The 21000-nt window shown below is 39.6% G+C and overlaps 1 protein-coding gene across 3 annotated transcripts; it reads right to left on the bottom strand.

The window, feature by feature from the left end:
- Positions 1-965: 965 nt before the first annotated feature.
- On the bottom strand, positions 966-20959 carry STIL (STIL centriolar assembly protein). Of its 3 annotated transcripts, none has more exons than XM_080602713.1 (16): positions 20811-20959; positions 20056-20163; positions 18304-18419; positions 18009-18196; positions 16749-16996; positions 15854-15937; positions 15609-15695; positions 13839-13986; positions 12634-12743; positions 11697-11799; positions 9829-10884; positions 8327-8492; positions 7288-7513; positions 5167-5359; positions 4313-4563; positions 966-2485 (listed from the first exon to the last, which is right to left on the bottom strand). In XM_080602713.1, the coding sequence occupies exons 2-16, from the start codon at positions 20145-20147 to the stop codon at positions 1657-1659; spliced, it is 3897 nt and encodes a 1298-aa protein (XP_080458839.1). In that variant the 5' UTR covers positions 20148-20163; positions 20811-20959; the 3' UTR covers positions 966-1656. The 3 variants fall into 3 exon arrangements, with proteins under 3 accessions (XP_080458839.1, XP_080458837.1, XP_080458838.1); XM_080602711.1 differs by having other exon boundaries at positions 11697-11811; positions 20811-20958; XM_080602712.1 differs by lacking the exon at positions 20811-20959 and adding an exon at positions 20325-20727 and having other exon boundaries at positions 11697-11811.
- Between the last annotated feature and the right edge of the window lie 41 nt (positions 20960-21000).

The following is a 21000-nucleotide window of genomic DNA, read 5'->3' as shown; positions in this document are numbered from 1 at the left end:
AGGAGAGAAATTCTGACACAGCATGAAGCTGCCGCCTTCCTCTCTAGGTCCAGGCAGCTCAGCTTTGCTCCAAAAAAAAAAATAGTAGCTTTATTCAAGCCTGATTCTTAGCCCACAAAGGCCCATGAGGTGGTAGATGCTGGAACTCTTACTGTAATAAATTAATTAGCAGTTAGTCTATAATCAAACATACCGTAAGCTAACAGAGCCACCCCAGTCCTTCAGCTCTGAAAGGGAAAAGCCTGGGACTTTGGCAGGGGTTGCTTTAATTTCTGCTTTAACACCCTTTGAGCAGGAAAGACGAGGTCAGCACCGTGGGCTGAACTTGTGTTGAGACAATGCCATCATTAAAACAAAGTTTGTTCAGACTCCCATTAAGCCCGAAGCGTGTTGATGCACCGCAGCCAGGGAGAAAACAGATGGCACTATGTCATTCGGCTCCGTCCTCCCCGTTACGGATGGTGGGAACTGGAATAAATTGCAACTTCCACCGCCAGGGCCTCGTTTCCAAGACCAGGAGGTCAGAAGGGAGCTGCATTTCGCTGCAGTGACGCTGGTGGAGCCACGTCCTTAGGACTTGCCAGAGGAAGCCGAGCTGTCAAAGCCAGCGCTGGGCACCTGGGGCTTCCTGCACCAGTAGGAACACAACCGACACCACAAGCCCAGAAGCATCTACTACACCTAAAAATTTGTACAAAAGTCCAAGTCTGAACAGAAAACCAATAGCTGAACTCCTCAATTTCCATCGTCCCATAATAGCAATCCCAATAATACACTGTACAGCTTTCAGACTAATCTGTGTGTTAATGAGGAACATTTATTTATTTATTTGCTTACCCTCCCATCCAATATTGGGATTCCTGAAGAGTTATTACCAGGTGACATCCTCATACTTTGTTAGTCATTCTGAACAGTGACTAAGAATTAGCAAACGTCTTAAATGAAGGCTACACCAAACAACGGGAGATTTTTTATTTTTTTAATGAAATCTTTGACCTTTATGAACAATATGTAGTTATTAAATAAATAGAAAACATTCATTCAGAAAAAAAATCACAAAAGTTATGAAAGTGCTAGTTTCTCCCCAATTTCCTTATAAGATTTCATGATACAGAGTCTGTTACATGTGCCTCCCTGCCTGAATTCAAAAGAACTTTATGCAAAGTAAAACCATGGTTATATTTCCCTTCCCACCCAGCGCAACCCCCACACAGTAATCCGAACGTTTCAGCAGACTTCTAGAAGTTAGTGCTTTAGCTCTGCTGCCCCTGCTCTGCCATACCATAGCGATGGCTCACAGTCGGCACAAACACGTAAAAGTCAGTATTTAAAAAATTCGACAAACGAGCATTTAGATAAGCATCATTATTAAAGCTTCATTAAGGCTTCAAGTCGATTCACCTCCTGGATACTTTAAAATTATGCTTAACTGTAAACACGAGTGCAAACATACTTCAACGCTGACCAGCACTGACTTGACCAGGCATCTAGAGGTGGCTCTCAAACTGGACCGAAAGCTCAGTTCTGCACATTTTAATGTTGCTACAACAAAGCGACCTCATAAAAGATAGCTTAATCCTTGGTTTCCTGTAGTCTTTTACAGAGGGTTCCCACTTAAGATTTGAAACAGCATCTGCCAGTTATCTCTGGAGATGTTCAGAACAACTTTGGCAGTTGCCTGAGTTGTTTTACATCAAGAATGGTGCCAACAGAGTTCATGCTGTGTGACTGGTTTAATGTTCCAAGGGCTGAAGTATGCAGATTTCCAGGGAAAACTTTAATATCTCCTTCATATTTCCTGCCAGGTCGTTCAGTGAATTCAACCTTCCCAGGTAACAATTTGTGGTTTGATTTTAAATCCTTCAAAATCTCAACTGAGTTTTCATTTGCTTGTTCTGCTCTGGGAGGAAAAAAATCGTTTGTAATGTTTCTTAACATAGGACTGTTTAATTCTGGCAGAGGAGCATTAGCAGTTAACTCTCTGCTGCGACTTCTCAGATGAGCAGGGAGTCCTTCATCTATTCTTTTGGATAATTCAGTCCAGTGGTTGAAGCCATCCAACACAGGGGTACAGTTGTTGTGCAGCACGTTTTCACTTTTGTCAGCGCCACAGCTGCCACCTTGAATGTGCAATTCCTCTTCATCTTCACTACTGTCATTGCCCTGTATCAGTCCGTATCGTTTCATGTACTTCTTGGTCGCAAAGGACATGTTGTTTGGTGAAATTAGGCTAAGGCCCACCATACTCTTGTCCATATTTGAATGCGAGCCGTCTTGGAAAGAGAAATCAGCAGGAGGATTTGGGCCTGAGCGACTGAGAGAAAGTCTAGACAACTGATTTTCACTGAGATACTTGAGTGCTATAGCGTTTGCTTCCATGCTCAGATCGACCACGTTAGGAGTTAAGCCATACATGCTGACGTTGGCAAATGACATGTAATTTAGTCCAGGAATCACCGCTTCGGGATTTATGCATGCTAGGATGCTGAAATAAAGCAGCAAAAAGTTAGTTTAGCGTTACAGGGAAAGAAGTATGCATTTCACAGTATAACCTGATAATTTCATTTTGCTCTCTGCGTTGATTTCTCCTTCCTCCTGGGCAACACAGCTTGAGCAGACTGCTCAGTGCTGAGGCCAGACATTCTGCACGTCCTGCAGAGCAGCTCTCCAGCCAGTCACGCTGACAGCGTTCAGCCACTGTCTCGGAGAACTGATGATATTCCCTTCTGATTCAATACCGACCACAACCCCGCTACCAGGAAGAACCAACCTCTAGCTGATTTCAAAGCTGATTTTGTTTTTTAAAGCAGATTTGAGCTATTGTCAACTTTCACCAGTGAATGAGAAATCACAAGCCTCTGACCCTAAGACTACATGCTCCCATCCAACCCCAAGTTTTTATCTCAATATAAGATAAGCCCAGTACCAGAGACACCAAGGACATCTTGTCTTTTCCAAAGCACGACAAGGTTCTAGCTTTTGAAGACATCCTTCAGTAAGAGACACGTTCATTCATCCACTTGCTTCAATAATTCTTTATACACATTAAGTGTTTAGTTTAAAGACAGGACAGGCTCTAGCACACTGGTAGTGGTTATAAACTACTCCATTTAGTACATGCTTCATAGAGGAAGTTAATATATCCACTTTTCTCACATAAAGAATCTTGCTATTTCACTGAGCACTAATTATGAAGTTTGCTTAGGGAGAGTAAATTCTTGACCCAAATGCACCACCACAAATCGGGCTATGGAGCTTCACTGTTGTTTCTTTCTCTGTTGAGCTGGAGACCTTTCCTCAGAATTACTTATCAGCCATCAACATGGCAGAAAGAAGAACCCCACTCCCTGACCCAACTTTGAAGACAAAAATTCAAGAATTCTCATTTTGTCTTACAGGTTCACGTATCAGCATATTATTGACATTAAAAGGACACCAACAGACTCTGCAGCCAAGAAGGTAGCACAGAAATTCTGGAGAAGCATCTGATGAAATTCAAGTGATAATGAGAGAAAAGCGCTCAGAAACTCTATGACTGGAAATAGCTTTTGATACACAGCTGAAGAGAAGATTAATTAGGAGACAGTTTTGGTTTACCTAACACTTGTATACTAGTATCAAGAAGACAATAAGGATGAAACTGAAGGCGTATCAGGCAGTCAGCCCTACCCTACATGAACAAGATCCATGCCTCAAACACACTTCTTCAGAAATAATGTTCTTAATGACGTTTTAACTTTGGGTCAGCCCTGACGTTGGACTCAATCTTGGAAGGTCTGTTGTAACTGAAACTATTCTGTTCTGTTCCATTTTGTTCCTCCTGTTTCACGAAGGCTGTTTCCCTGGCCAGCCACTGCAGCCTCCCTCTGTTTCAATTCAAAGTGCCTACGAAAGTGATTAGGACAGAACCAGTTTTGATTATATAAGGAAGTGAAATTGCTATCATAACTTATAATGGTGAAATTCAAGACAAGGGTTAAGAAGTAGTGACAAAAAATAACTATAGCTGCTAACCATTCCGCCTCCCAAGTTTAACCAATGCCTCTCTGTAATACTCTATTGTGTGCTACTGCATGCACAGCTAGAGCTACTTGAGTTACACGTAGCTAAACTGAATTTGCTAACAGACCTCTTAAAGCTATCTGAAATACCCATAGCATGGGTTAGTGTTTCATCTTTGTGCAGGAAATGCAGATCAAGCTTGCAAACAAATCCCCACTGGCAGTGAACACAGTCCCTTCTTCACTCACTAAGCCAATCTTCATTTGTGGTTGGATCTAGAAGCTACTACTCAAAATAACTGGTATTTTACCTGGCATTCTCCACTTTGTGTGTGTTTTTCTTCATTTTGCTGGGCGATTCAATTGTCACTCCAAGACTCCTCAGTTGCTTGAGCGTAGCACTAATCACGCTCTCTTTATCCACCGCTCCCATGTCTGCCTCGGAGTCCTGTTCTGTTGCATCATCAACACTCTGATACTTAGGACCATCGCTAACAAATCCTGTTTTTACTGGCAAGTGACCTTGCTCTTCTGAGGACTTTAAGAGATGGTTGACTTGGCCCTAGAGAAAAAAGGGAGCAGGGAAGGGACCACATTGCCAAAATTATCATGACATGCTGGAGCTGTCGTGAAAGAAAATTGTTTTGTTCTTTTGTAACTTACCATACAACTAGATGGGTTAACAGCTTGTTCTGACAGACAAGCCAAACTCAGATTCAGTTCAGATGCAATCACGTAAAGTCACATCGGTGTACAGGAACACTGTGCTACCTTACATTTCAAGCTTTCTGTGAGAGTCCGTACTGAATTTAAACACGACATTCTGCTTCAAGATTAAAGCCTCCATCCTTTAAGAGACTTGAAGGTAAAGTGCTGTGCTATTTTAAAGGGTGCTAATTGGGGAAAGTTAACTGATACCATCTTATAACTACAGAATTATATATTAGGCAGTAGACAGTACTCCATGTATGCACAGAAGAATGAGGAATAGCCATTTAGGTCTTAAAAGGAAGACCTGCAAACTTGGAACTTTTCTGTAGAGCATATCATTTGAACTTGAAAATTGCATGCGGTTTTCAGTCATGCCAATACCACGTCATGACTTCAGCAGTGTGTTGTTGCAACTGTTGCATTCAGATCTGAATATGAAATTTAAATGAATTACCAGCAAGTCCTGGTAGAGCTTCTGATCCTCTGATGGATGCCGGGGCAACAAGGAGGTGGGTGGCTCTAGGTTTTGCTCACTTGTTACCACCACATGGTTGCTGGCTCCCTCTGTTGGCTCTTCCTGTAAGCACATGCTAGTGCTTTCTTGTAAGGATGAATTGTGAACAAGTGCTTGGGAAACATTTTCATTTCTGAAAGAGACCATTGACATAAGTAGATATATTTATTTGAAATGGAAAACAAAAGTCATCGCTACTGGTGCCTATCCATGAATACCAGAAAAGGAGAAAACAGACCACTGGAGAGCGAGTCTAACATTTCTTGGTTGTCTTCTGCCTGAGACTTTGAAATAAAATGACTGCAGAAAGGAGCAGAAGCCTTTTGAGGACCGAAGAAACACAGCCTGCAGGGTAAGACTACAACAGCCTCAATAGCTTTTCAAATGATGATTTTGCAAACAGCATTGGCTTCTCTGGATTTGGTAAAACTCAATGACACTGACTTGACCTTAAAGCAGATAAAATAAGTCACTAAAATTTTGGAGTTAGTCTTACATTTTCAATATCTTTGTGGACACTTAAAGCCGTTATGAGTCATATTTTCCATATGTTCTGAAACATGACTTATTCAGAAGGTATCTTTTGTTACCATTTACTCACCTTGGTTTTAGAAAGAAGTCCTGTTGAAATTTGAAGACCACACTGGAAGAATTTCTCAAAGACGGTTACAAGTACACACATACAGAATGCAGACCAAATATCACAAACTGAAAACAACCCCCTAGTTGAAATGTTTCTCTATAACAAATGTGAAAGAAATCATAATCTGCCCTGAAGTTTTCAGATAAAAAGGGTAAATATTCTAAAATGAGTTAAACGATGCTCTGCATCCTCTGCTATCTGTGTGTACGTTGCACAAACCGTTTGAGACCAGACACTTCAATAGTACTATCATCCCAAAGAGATCGTTAAGTGACCCTCCTTCCTCTACCCGTCCCTCCTCAAGAGACGGGTGTAAGATAATGGAATTTCAGAACCCGAACGATCCATTGCCTGTGCTGAAAGCGATAAGATTTAAATCACGTGACATACTAGATAGTCAATGTAGGTTATCAGTTACTCTTATACTAACAATTATTTGTCAGTCCCCAAAATGTCCCCCTCCTCTTCAGAGAAATCTGAGTGACACTCTGTGTTCTTACTATAAGACACTTACACAACAATTTCCCAGGTTTATGTATCCAAGTTGAAGAGAAACTTCAGATGGCATTTCTTTAAAATATGATATTCAAAAGAGCAATTCGAATCAGTAACATTACTGGTAGTGTTACATATTTGTAGATAATATTGTATTCAAGGACTACGAATATTTAAATTTTGGCCTAATTATCATCCATCTTTCCCAATACGATTATTTTAGAAGCCTAATTTAACTGGAAGGATATTCCCCCTCCTTTGACTTTTTATACTCAGGGAACGTTAGATTATTAAGTGTCAAATTGTTGAGCTGTTCCCTGTGTAAAAGTAACATCCATACAGATAACCAAAAATATTTCTAAAATCTCTTTCCAAATTAGACTGAGATTAGTTATTGCTACTTGAAGAATCTGACCTTAACAATAATGTAGTTAATATCAATGAACGTGGCACTTGCATGCGCAATGTAATTAGCTGCAAAATGTAGAGAAATTCAGAGGACATATCGTAATCAGTCATATAAGCCCCTCAGAACTGAAATGGTTCTGAATGCTGAAAAGTCACTGTAGGAAAGCAAATAACTACAGCAGTGTCCCCTTTCTGCTCAGGAGTTAAGGTAAGAAAGGGAACGCTGCCAGCACCGTACGTGCTTTTCCAAGCTAAAGGCTTTTGCCATCAGCTCTTGCTGATAGGTAAGCCAGCTAAATGTGTATGACTGATAAATGCAAACTCTACAGACAACTGTTTCGGCAAGCTGTACAATTCAAAGCATAATTAAAAAAACAAAGAAGGTAAAGAACACAACTGAAGTCAGGTGATCATTTTCATAATTCTCACAAAAGAATTATGAAAAAATATAAAAAGTAGTAACTTCTGCAAGGTAGTTCAGCTTATGTGAACATGAGATATTTCTGGTTACTTACTGGAGAGTATTCTGATTAGCTCCTTCTTCCACAAGATGAATACTGTCTACAAAGCTGGGCATGTCAACCACCTTTAAAGAAGAAGCAATACTTGTGTTACTTGCATCTTGCTCAGCATTAATTGAAATGTTTATGTCTTCCTTAGAAATCTCTGCATCCTCTTTCTTTCCTTGTGGTATGGAGTCATCCTGTTTTTCTGAGGGTGCATCCCAAAATAAGCTAGCACCTAGAAGAGAAGAATAAGATTTTTACCCATTTAGGAAAGTCATTACAATCTTTTGAAACCGTTTGGTTTTGTAAAGCTAGAGGAATCATTTGCTCACATTGAATTTTTTTTCACCATTTTAAAAGTGATTTAAGGTTTAGAACAGCTAGGAGTTGCCAAAGCATTGTTCAAGTGCTACATTACAAAGTATGCTCCTAAAGCGTACTTGAAGAAAATAAATGGTTGTATTAAAGTGTTTTAATGTACTGCCCTTGAACCTGTTTGAAAATTTACCAAATTACCACAATAACCAAATTTTTTTTCTATGGATTAAACTGGAACCAATACATTAATATGTAACCTTACAGTTACACCTGCGTAATTTGCTAAAATTAAAAAGAATGCAGTCTCCCCTCCACGCGTAGACCTGCATGAGTTACAGAAAGCATGGTATCAATACTATATTTAATAGAACAGCAGATAGGATAATAGTTACTACTTTTCAGAATAGTATATTAATATTAAAAAAAAAGACGCGGATATTTTCTTACAACAAGTCATAATTAAAAATACAAGACCTTGCTAAAGCTGTTGGAAAAATAACTCCTCCAGTGATGGAAATCACTGTCTTTGCAGCCCAAAGACTAAAGTAACTCCAGCCTAAACTCACAAACACAAACAAAACAAAACAAACTCGGCTGGTTTTGGTATCTAGGTGTATGTTTGCCAACGTTCAACATTTCCGCAATACATTCCCTTCTTTGTACACAGAAAAAATCACAGAAACATCCAGAAAAAGCAATGCCAGTCTGTTCTTAAGGAATAAAGTGTTACCTGTGCTCACAGCAATGCTCACACTTTTTCTCATGGGCAAACCTGGTGAGGGCTGAGTTTCCATAGTAACAAGTTCCCCTTGCTTCTCAGGCTGCTGAGCATTGCTAGACGCGGCTGTTTTGGAGGAACAAGCCTGACGAGCCTGTGCTTCCAATAAGCGTTGGATCTGTAACAGTTATCAGAATGGTATCATTTGTACAGGAAAATATAATAAAGTGGCAGAAATGAATTATTAAACCTGGATCCTCTAAGGTCTGGATTCAAATCCAGGCTGCCTTGCCACAGAAGTCTGATTAACATCCCAGTCCTCAGCCGTGCGTGCAGCATAAATCAAAACATCATTTTTGACACTGGCAGCACTAGCAAATAAGAGGTTTTATGCATGCTGGCAGACCTACACCAAGAAAACTTGAGGAAAGCTTATTTACAGCACACTTGTTGGAAGTATTTTCAGTCCCCTTCATTCATATATAAAGCCTATTACTCACTTACCAGCCAAGCTTTTAATATGCCAACTGTCCCTATACTGTGTTAAACCAGCTTTGTATTAAATCACAAATATGAGCACTCAAATGATAAAATTAGGGTTGCCCAGGCAATCTTTACTCTAGTATTTCTATCCACCCTGTTGATTAATTCACAGCTCCAAGGCATTTATACCATATGGAGTGGTTTCCCTCCCTCATGCACAATCCATGCTTTGAGAGCTTGATTTTACAAGCAGGAACTATACCCATAGCAGATTTCAGTTTCAATTTTCTAGTTTAAGCAGGAAAAATGCGTATTGCCTAGAATTGTACTATTCCCATCATTCATCACCAGCAGAATTCAAATATTGGCTCTTCAGTCCTAAATCACACCCTGCAGAAGTGTAACTCGAGGTAGGTACTTTCAAGGAACTTGACTTGGTATCACAACAAAATTTAGTGAGTTCAGTAAAACCCAATTTTCCAGCCCAGCAACAAACACCTGATGAATCCTGCCAGTTTGCTGCAAACAGACTATTAAAGTTTTCTAATCAAGGGCCTCAACAACTCAGGAAGCTGTAGGCTTGAAAGGTGGGTAAAGTAACATATGACAATGTTCTCTGTTTTACCTGTATGCTTACATTCATGCCAAAGTCTACAGTCTGTCTCTAGCCTGGATACACACACGCATATATACACAAACTTTTAATATAGAAAAGCATATATATATATATAAATAAAAGTATTTATATAGAAGTCATATCCATTTGCATTACAGAAGTCTGCTGAAAGGAAAACAAACCTTCGTATTTTGGAATTATGATAAAAATAAATACAAAGCTTAATTAGCAAAGTCAAAATTTTCCATTGTTTTAAGTGACATCAATTAGCAGAGCTAATTCCACCCCCAAACTGGACACGGTATGACAAGCTTTCTCGTCCTCACGAGGACATTTAGTTTAATTCCTCTGGCAGGGGAACTATCAAAGCATAACCACTAAAAGGGCAGAGGAGAAGGCAGCCATTTCAACAAACCTGAGCTTGAAGTAATTTGAGTTGTCTGTCTTGTTCTGTAAGAACCCGGTAAGCATCTGGAGATAATCCCATCATCCCATTATCTGATCCTGCTTTAGAAGCAGGCAGGTGTAGGCATGGTGAGTGGGCTCCACAAAACTGTGGACTAGAGGGGCTTGCACTTGAAGGCGGTCTTATCCCATGTGACAAGCTATTTTCAAGAGAACAGTTGCCCATTTTCCCATGATATCCCACGCTTATGGGGTTACTTGTGGTATATCCTGGATTGCAGCAAATATTCGGACAAATGATATTTTGATGGAGCACTGTACATGGATTTTGCTGAGCCATCTCCGACGGGACTTCTGCTCCATGCTTGGGGCTCATTTTACCAATTCCTTGCCATGAGTTCATTGGATTATACTGGATGGAAGCAGGAAACTGACAGTTGCACGCGCTGGTCGGACAGCAAGGTGGAACTTGAACTGGCATCTGCAGTTCTGGTGGTCTTCTGCAGCTCTGCGGCGGAAAAGCAGAATTGTAGAGGACTGGCTGTGTAACAGCAGGAAGTTGCCTGGAATTGGACACCGAGGTTCTTCGAACTGGAGGCTCTCCCTGTTGTGCAACTCCATCGGCATTTAACGCAAGCCTTTGTGGTGGCCTTCTGGGTTGGTGCTCAGATGCATCTGGGGAAGGCCCACTACAAGGGGTTGAAGGAGAAGATCCAGAACTTTTTCTTGATTGAGGACAGGCATTCTTACAGTGCAACTGCTGCTGTAGCTGAGCTTGCTTTCCCCTGGAAGGCCTTGAAGGTGGAATTTTCTGATTTAAATGGTTTGGTAATTGCCTCGAAGAGGGATCTCCTATATTATCAGGCAAGTTTTGTTTGTCATCAGAGTACTGGGTGGGGTAATACATAGATCCCAAGCACCATTTCTTTTTAATAGGCTGATGTAGCGCTCGAGGTAGACTTTTCGCACTTGAAGTCCCCACAGGCTCAGGCAACTGTCCTGATTCCATGAAGCTCCCATCCAAAACAAGGGACAGTTCAGGAACTGAAGGAAAGATCCTGGTAACCTGAGGACAATTACACAGGCAAGTTTAAGACAGCATTTTAAAGTGAGCTTCCTGCTCTTCGCATGCAGAATTTTCCTAGTGTTTCTCCAAGATGGTGTTTCCATTTAGAACCAGTATTTGACTGTTACTAGCTCCAAATCAACTATATATGAAATACCTTTTTAAAGATTAGAGAATCCAGATATAGAAAAAAGAAAGATATCCAGGATCATTTTCATACAACAGTATTGCTTTCATATGGCATAACAGCCGTGTCTATGAAACAAAAGCTCTGTATCAATCTGCAGTATAAATCCTTCCCCTTCCAGAGATAGGCTACATATTCCCTCTTATTATTGTTAGACTCGGTACATAACAGCCCCCACTAGGAGGTCAAGAAGGACATGACAGTTGTGGATTACCAGACATGTTCTGTTGCAGGTATTTCATTATATTTGTACACACTCGAGTTAATTTTTTTTGTTTGTTTTTTTACCCAGAAATATACAAGAAAGGAAGTTTGCAGCACCCTTCTTTACCTCAGACACCATGGCTATTCCATATAATATTAGAGAGACTCCTTGAGTAGAACCTACTATCTTCGTTCCCAAATGCTAGCATATGCAGGAATTGGCATCTCTAGCCCTGGCACAAAGGCAGGTTGACTACAGACAGAGCTAAGAATCTCAGTCCACTTCTTCAGTTCTGTTTTCCCCCTGCTAGCAATCTGAGGCAGAAGCTTTACATTCTCTGACCCCCTTACAACTAGCTTCAGTGCTTGAAGTATCACATCTAAAATCTGAGAAGCCTAGAGCAATTGTTTACTTAGTTACCTGTTGACTCACTGGGTGTGGACTTGGAATGGGTCTCGGGGATAAATCCTCATCTTCTACACCGGAGTCATGATCACTTGCTGACAGCTTACTGGGTGAACAACTGTGGGGAGGACTAACAAACACCATTAGTCAAACAGAAAACCTTTGCTTGTCTGATATGGCAGCACTAATATGAATCTTCATATTTGTCATTGTGCAGTCTACAGTGAAATATCAGCAACATTTTTTCCTAGAAATAGTTACGCCTCCCTGGTTAGCCAGGGAGTTCATATGGAAAACAGAAAACAGCTCTGCGACCAAGCAATGAAAATACATCTGCTGCTTTTGGGCAATAAAAAAAGGTACTAATCCTCTCTCTCCACATCTCTCCACAGTATTTAAGTGACATTCTAACAGTGAAGCACTGATTTATGTTAGAAAGATAGAAAGTGCTAAAGCAAAGATTGTTTAAAGGAGATTGAAGGCTGTCTTCAATCAGCCACAGATAACCAAAAATTTGATGGATACGTCAGGTTCCCAAAAATCTAAGTTTCAACATATCTAGGTTTCAGCTCTGAAAAGTCAGAAGCAAAACCAAATTTTTACCAACTTAAGTAGATTTCAGCTAGAGATTTGGATCAAAGGACACAGAAAACTTAATACAGTGAAAATACTAAGCTCCATCAGTAAAGAAACATTTGTAGAAATATCCACTGTATTAATTACAACCACTAGTAAGAAGAGTAGCACTATTAGTATTTTTCTCTGGCTATAGGGTCAGCTTAACCATCTTACTTGAACATGAACTCTAGGAATAAACACAAGCCTATTCAGATTTTAATGCAAGATCATCACTGTAGTCAGAGCTCGCCTGCCATCCTGCACAGCAGAGATCAAAAAATCTCATCTGAAAAGTATCTCAGTTTTGTGCATAGCTGACATCTGAAAGATTTACCTTCTAATAGGAAGTTTCTTGCAGATTCTGCTGAAGAACTCAGTTTCTGCATTTTGGTTTTCTGCACTCAACTCAAACTGGATAGGGATCTTGTCCGAAGGTTCAACACTCTGAAATGGAATTTTATGTATTTGTGAAGCGTGCAAATTCCAACTTTTGATTATTCCCAAAGACATAGTTTTAAGGAAGTTTATATCTGATTATTTGTTGCTCGGCCTTTACTTTCATTTCTCAATTCTTTTACCACTACAAGGAGGCAGGCAGCTTCCCTTCCTGTTTAACACTGTTCCCCCTGCTACTCTGTAAAGTAGTTAGCCTAATTATAGCCATGAGCAGATGCTTCCTTGCTGTAACTGCTTAGATGCTCTTCCACAAGTCTTCACCATCATAAGAAACAGTAACTGCTCTATGCTTATTCACATACAGCTAGGAAAATCCTGGAGACAACAGAAGCAAGGCTGTGTTGCTAAAGCTTTGCCATCTGCAGAAAGCTTTTTCTGGAGAAAGCACACAGTAGAACAGCACAGGACACGTTACATTAACTGCTTCTCTAACAGAACCCAGAAGCACATACTGAGCAAATGAACAACTCGGCTTCAGGTTCTGCATGCACCCAGGAAAACATTTAAAGAAATGAGATTCCTAGGATTTCTGCAAACCTTTTAAATATCCCCCAGGCTCTGTATCACATTCTTTCAAACAGTTACTTTGCAAAAAGATGGAATTGCTTCTGCTTTGTTACTGCATCACAGGAAGAGCTCTGCAGGTTAGCAGCCACTGAACTCCATTTTGCATTCCTAGCTTTGCTCTCCAGAAAGGAAATACAAATATGCATCACCCATAGCAGTCAGTGGAAGCATCCAGCACAGTATACCAGATTAACAAATGCTATAGGCAATCAGAATCATAATAAGAAAGAACACTAGCAAATTCCAACACAGCATGCTATGTTTTAAAAGACAGACTCTTAAATGCCACTGGAAAAGTGTGCAGTTCCTGACTTGGGTGGTGCTTTCACTCTGAGACACAAATTACAATAAATCACTGAAAAAAAAAAACAAACACATCCAACTTTAAACAGCTACATCATTTTTAAACACTGCAGTTTCATTTGGGTCACATTATAGTGACTCCTCCTTTAAGTACTTACACTAAAGTTGATTTTTTTAAACTACCATGATGCAGTAAGAAGCCAAGCCACTTACTTTAAAGAGGTGTACGGTTTCACTGCAAGTCAAGAGCTGAAACCCTAATTCAGTCTGTCCGCGGCATGGAACACACTCATAAAACTCTGGGTCTTTGTGTGTCAATGAATAAAGCACAACAAGAAACCTCCCAGATTCTGAGAAAACCCTAAAACAGAAAAAAGTACATATGTAAAAAAAAAAAAAAAAAACAGGAAGACGACCATTAGTTTCTCAATATATTGGGCAAATAATTGAACAATTAACCAGTGTGGTGACTTACTGTATTTTGGGTGATACTGAGCCACAGACAGAACAGAGGGACTTATGACTGATGCCATATGCAAGAATTAAAGCAAAGTACAGAAATAGTGGGAATAATTTTTCTACTTTCTAGTTCAACCCTTCAGGATCACATAGTACTTTAAATAAACTCCTAGAAGACTTCAATAATAGTATAGAAGAAAACATCATAAAAATTATAGTGATTTTTTTTCATAATTCAATAGAAGAGATTATAAAGACATGTAGCATGCATTATTCCTCAGAATTCCAAAAATGCTCATTAATATTAAAAACAGATTTTTTGAAGAAAAGGTATACTGAAGGTGTTTTTTTGTTTTTATATAGATAGGGAACAGTGAGACACAACAGTCAATATTAGCACAGAAGTAAGATTAAGGATAAAGAAAACAACGTGCATTTCCAGGAAAAGGAACTACTGCTTTCAGAACAATTCTTTTTTTCACTTTTATCTGGGACAGAGAAAGCAGTAAGAACAAGATGCTCAAAAAGCACATTCACATACAACTTTAAAACGATTCTTTCAACTTAAGAGTTAAAAATATATGATGTACAGATTGAACAGTTAGCCTACAGAGGTTAATTCTCTTTGCATGGTTCATCAAATCAACCTAATCCACTTCCAAGATAGAATCAGTAAAAGTTAATGAGAGTCAAGTATCCAACTTGACTACCAAATCTAATTGGGGTCTTATCTGCATTTGTGTGTATTTAAATTGCTTAAGGAAAAGAAGTCTATTCTGTAATTACAAACATCTGTTCACCAAATGTGTTTTCATTTTGTAATTTAAAAGCAACTATGAATAAAAGCATAAGAAATTCTTACACATATACTGCTTGTTCTAAAATTTTATTTACCAGAAGAGCATTTTAAAATTATAAAGACCTGAACTCCCTCCTTCCAGCTTCCATATAAAGAACTTGGCAAATATTACAGGTGAGAAGATTTAGAAAATGAGGGATGATTATTTACTAACTTGACACTGGAAAAAATCAGAATGCAAAAAACTACAAAAATAGACTACTTAGCAGGAAGTCATTACAAGACAGAACTAGCTGCAAATCTGTGTGCTTCAATGTGTCGGTTAGATACAAGCGGGGAGAAACCACATGCCAAAAAGCGCCCATAAGAAAAGTTCAAAAAAAAAAACCCAACAACTAAACACACCACTCCTTATGTAAGTGTTTCCTGCTTGCCAGATCTTATTTAAACTGAAAAATGCAGTGACCTTAATGACAGTAAATATTTACCACCTTCTTTCTTTGGGATATTGGCCCAGCTCACTAATGCTTCAGTTATAGCTTTCAAGAGATTTGAGGCAGAAGTCAAAACCAGGAAGAACAACAAAAGCAGACAGACCCACCTCCTACACAACACACACATCGCAGAATTCCCCCAAATATCCTTGAACCGATTTACCACACATTTCTGGGGGATACATTTTTAGGCAGCCCATAGTTTCTATGTTTTGCAGACAAGTGACTTGCCTTTCTTGAATTGAAGAACTGAATAAATATCGCAGGCAGCATGCCCAAACTTGAGGACTACCGATATGAGTAACTCCACTCAGCCAACTAAAAGTAAGAAGAAATATCCGATTAGAGACTGCTACACTAGCAAGTTTCCGCTATGTATTCCCTCAAATACCTCCCAAACCATTATGTGTATTAATATATTAATAGATGTGTGTTAATAGATATATACACATCTATGTTTATTAATCAACACTTACACTCCAACTAATGGCAGAGCGTATGCCTTCGGATCAGACTCAAGCAGCAGAAGTAGTTTTCTTGTCTGGTCCATAGTAAGGTAGCTGAAACAAAGCAGAAGTTGTGTTTTTTGTTGTTGTTGTTTGTTTTATTATCATCACCATTAGTAGTATTAATATTTTGCAAGTCAGTCTTTCAGAAAAATCCTGAAAAGAATGATGAAAGTTTAGAAAGTGTTGCAAGAAGGAAGTCTGAGAAAAAAAATAAATAAATAAACCATTCTCCATACGTACTGCTTTTTACTAATTCCCTGTGTCAATCAAAAAATTATCAAGCACATTTGCTTAATATTCTGGTAATGAATCTAGAAGTGCAAGTCATGTTAAATCTGAGTAACTTTCAGAAAGGCATTCATAAGGTCTCTCACCAAATAAAATGGCATTCAGTTGCTTCAGATTATTTTCCTGTTCTGTGCTTCATTCATCCTATTAAAGCAGTTACCAGCCAGAATGACTATTCCCCAACACCATCTTTATAAGCATGGTTAACACAAAGAGCTTTTGTTCACATTCATCTGATGTGCGTTCTAGGGCCAGCACTGACATCGTTACACAAGCTGGATGCTGTTTGTAGCTGTTTTGTTGACTAGACATGCCTCAGCCTGCCTCAGCAGGAAGGTGCTTCTACTGAGGTCAAAAGCAAGAACTCCTACTTGAACAACTTAAGGTTTTTACCCGATACCATTCCCTGCTTGTTTTTAATGTACTGTTTTTCTAGGTACCAGAAATCATGTTCTTTTCACATCAGTTACTTTATTAAAAAGCAAAGCACTAAGATGTCTCCTACCTCCCTGTTTTAAGGCATACAACAACCAGGCAGGCCACTTAAGGAGTTTGAGCATCATCCTTTACTTACCCGCATTTGTAAGTTCCTTGCACTTGTGCGATATTCATAGGACCATTCAAATTTCTTGCTAGGGCTGTGGGAATAATTGGGACAGACTTCACAGGGGTGTATTCCAAGATATTTGCTGCAGTAATAGAAGCCCAATGAAAACTAAAATTTAGATTATCCAGGTTTTCTGTGAAAACAATGTGAGCTCTAATAGTGAGCAGTTTAGACAGATCCAGTGAATCTTTACTGCACAGGCTGTGCTGCAGATCCTACAAGTAGGGGAAAGAAAAAAAAATTAAGGTACACAAAGTTGTCTTCATATTACTTCAATGATTCCATTTTTACTGCAGTAAGAAGTCAAATTATTCACCACAGCTAGTGCTGCAGTAGGCACCATATAAAAAAAGATAAGCCATGCCTCCAAAGCTCATGGCTATATTGAACGTAATGAATAATAATGTAAAATATATTTGAAATTAAACACATCTTAAATGCATTTGCTAGCATTGCTTTATAACATATTCAGAAACCTGGGGTTACTTAAATTGTATAAAAATTAATAAATTAACAGCAACTAGAAGGCTCAAATTGGACCATTGAAGCTTTCCTACTTGCATTCAAGAAATTTGTATTTTAACACATGGATGTATCACTGTGAGAAAACTGATGTAAAGTACTATTTGTATGATAAAATACATAGTTGAATGTATGTATCACTGCAATAACTACAGGCAAATGATTACAGAAATGGAAGGTGTATTTGCTGGATTATCTATCCACAGAATACAGAATAGTTTACACATTTCAGCTGTACCTACCAGCCTACGCAGACTTTACAGATTTTCTTTCAAGTCACTTGCTTAGCAATGCTTTTAATGAACTTTAATGCAAATACCGCAACTCACTCGTGACAGATTAGAAAGAAAAAGCTGTTCTTTCTTGTTTAAGCAAGTGTGTTGCTATCACAGTCATCTTGCTCTTTTTCATGGTCAGACCAGCTGAAAACTTACGGTGAGACAGCAAGATTTTAGTTGAAGATTAAGAGAGCATAATCCCTGAACTTCTGTGAAGACCACTGATTCTGAGTAGTTTTCAATGCGCTTTTCAATGACACTCAAGTAGCTCTTTTAACATCACCAACTAAGTAGTCTTCCTCCAGGCAATACTTCTCCAGTTTTATTTTAAATTGGTGGGGTTGGAAATTAAGCCCTGTGCATAGTCCAATCTCCTGCCTAGATGGCAGTTTATTAAGGAATCCAAAAGCTGCCAGCAGCTGCCTACCTTAAAAGCCAAGCTGATATCTTCAGCGCTATGGACTATGATGCTGTCTGAAGAAGGTCCCCAGGCATTAACTGTGCACCGAATCAAAAAGTCTCCAGGAAGAGATGCAGTTGGAACTTTGCCCGATCCACCAGCAACTTCTCGGCCAGGGTCAAAACGGTCTATTGTTAGCTTTATGCCTTCCCCATCTTGAAAATAAACAAAAAGTTAGAGTCCAAGAGCAACAACTCAGGCTCCTTGATAAAGGCTTATTCAACCAACTGCTATTGGCTGTCTACTTGATATTTAAAGTTACCTTCATCTACTGCAAGAGTCCCAAGTAAAAAACAGGCAAATAATTTCTTTTCACTCTGCTTAGCATGGCGATAGGCAAGTCGCAAGGTTTTCTCTATCAGAAATAATTTTGGATTTCTAAAGAGAGACAACAAGCAAGTTTAAGGCACAAATTATTTTAACGCGCTTTATTGCACTAGCTTACAGATCTTTTATCCTCCTTTAAAAAGGAAATATACAGAAGCAGCCCAAAGCTCTAAACAGCAAAAAGATAAAAGTTAGTAATATTACATAAAATATTCATGGGATTTTATCTCTTGTTCTGTGCATCACTCCAATAATTCACGTTCAAGAATACACTTTAACTGGAGCAGATTCACAGAATGCTTTATATGATTATCTTAACAAAAATATTTTGGCTTGATTAATCCTGCAAGCTAAGGTCAGAGTGGAAACAATTTTTTCCCCTGGAGAATAAATAACAAGCAGAGAGAAGAGCCTTTTCAGCTGAAGAGCAACACTGTTATAGGACTAAGATGCATGCAAGTTAATTATTTTAATATAAGGTGTACAAGTTAGAAACGTTAAGGCTAAAACACAGAACTCAAGTTTCATAAATTTAAAGAGTAAATAAACAACATAGTTTAACTAACTTTGACAGGGCATCTTATCCTTTTAGCCCAGTATTTGACATGGATGCTAAAAGCAGTAGCAGCCTGAGCTCGAAGACACAGCAATGTAAGGAGAAGAATGAGGTAACCATAAAATCACTATTTATTAAAAAAAGGTAAAACAGTAAAAAGTTTGGAATCTGGGTTAGTAAATACAGCAACACTATTCTAACTTATCATAGCTTACCTGATATTGACTTGGAGAAAGTTCAAAGAGAAGCTACTGATTTATGTGAATACTGTGAAGATGACTCACATCCTCTTATCAAGATTAGCTAAGTTAAGTGCCTTCATAAAAATTAAAGTAATTAATTTTAAAATTTGCTAAAACTTGGGGATTTTAATTTAAACTCATGAAGCACTATGTGGAAAGGAGATGTGGAGGCTGCTCTGACCTGTGTGTAAGGGCTGCCCACCTTTTTATCAAGATAAGCCATATATAAAGTAAATGTTTTATGTCCTTCTCCGGTCACAATGATCTTCATATACTTGCATGAATATTGAAAATCTTAGTGTAGATATATCTGTATGAAAATTATCCTAGGTAATAAAGACCAATTTTTGCTCTCTGTTAAATTTAAAAGTCAGGTTTGGAATACCCTGCCCTACAAATTCACAAGTGCTTCAGATTTGCCTCCAGACTCATTTTAGCCAAAAAAAAAAGAATCAAAACTTTTGGTATTTGAACCCTGATTTCTGAAGCAAGCAAAACGCTTAGCTTCAAGTTTTACTTGAAGCATACTATCTGCATTCGGTTTGCCAAAAAATACCTTCCTTTGGATATTTAGAGATACGGAAAAGCAGGTTAAGGAAAGCTACAAGTATGCAGTTACTTCTACACCTTTCCATGTAGCAAGCGAACAGAAAGCAATCGTAGGTTAGTTTAGGCGTAGGTACCTCCAACCCACCTGACTGCAATTACCCCACAGAAAGAGAAACACTTAAATCTTTTCAAAGAAAAATCCTGTAAGCTTATTACAAACACACTGATTGTCTCTTTCTCCTTTGTGTCTTTTATACGCTAGACTCAGAAGCTAAGATGAAGCTTTGAATCACATAATTCTTATGTTAGCCACCTGACGCCTAAAAAGGCCTGTTCATACCTGTAATAGGCAATATGTGAACCCATGGTGTCACCCATGGGGACCGGGTCCCAAAGCGCGTACTTCGACAGAGGGAAGCTGAAGGGGACCATCCTTTCTGCGACAAAGCTGAGAAGATGGCAAAGACAAAAAGGAAAGTACCAAGTTCAACCCCATTTTCAAACAGTATTTTTCAGACAGAGCAAATGAGTAACTCGTTAAGAAAAAGAACAAATCGGATACGTAAGCTTTTTTTTTTTTCTCTGTCAAGCCCAAATCAGAGTGCAAACCTTGCCCTAGGAAGTTATCAAGGATGTGAACTACAAAGTCAACACAGAACTTTTGTTTCCCGTTGGACAGTTCCTTCGTGTAATCTCAGAAAGTAGGCAAAACACGAGCTCGCAGATAAAGGTCAGGAAACAAATCTGCTGTAGGTATAGCGCAGGGAAGGAAAGGGGTAAGCTGTTAGAAACTTCCGTAGCACACTTTAGCAAACTTAGCACTAGATCAGCTTCCAAATACACTGCTTTGCTCAGTGTTTAAAGTCAGCACCCGAACTGTTTAAGCTTTGAAGGCTTCTGAAAAAAAAAAAAAGCATTATTCAGAAAAAAAGCCCCGGCCGAGGGCTTCCTCAGGGGGTGGCCTTCCCTACTCCAGGGCAGCCCCTCAGCACACACCCTCCCGCCCTCCCACGGGGGCGCTTCCCCGCAGCCCCCCGCTGTTTTCCCGGGGGAGCGGGGCGCAGAGGCCCGTCCCCGCGGGGCTCCCCGAGGTACCTGGGGGCCGGGGTCCGCCGGCGGCCCTGAGGGCGCTGCCTGAGGGGAGACGCCGCCGCTCCCGCCGCTCGCCCCGCGCCCGCCCCGCCCCGCCGCCAGCCAATCGGGAGGCAGAACCGGCCGCAATCCCGCCCCCGCCGCCCTCAGCGAGCCAATGGGACGGCGCCGTCTCCCTCCCAATCGCGGCGCG

The sequence above is a fragment of the Anser brachyrhynchus genome (assembly GCF_964034855.1).
Source record: "Anser brachyrhynchus genome assembly, chromosome: 8".
Lineage (NCBI taxonomy): Eukaryota > Metazoa > Chordata > Aves > Anseriformes > Anatidae > Anser > Anser brachyrhynchus.
The sequence above is the reverse complement of the archived record's forward strand: the minus strand, read 5'-3'. Positions and strand labels throughout refer to the sequence as shown.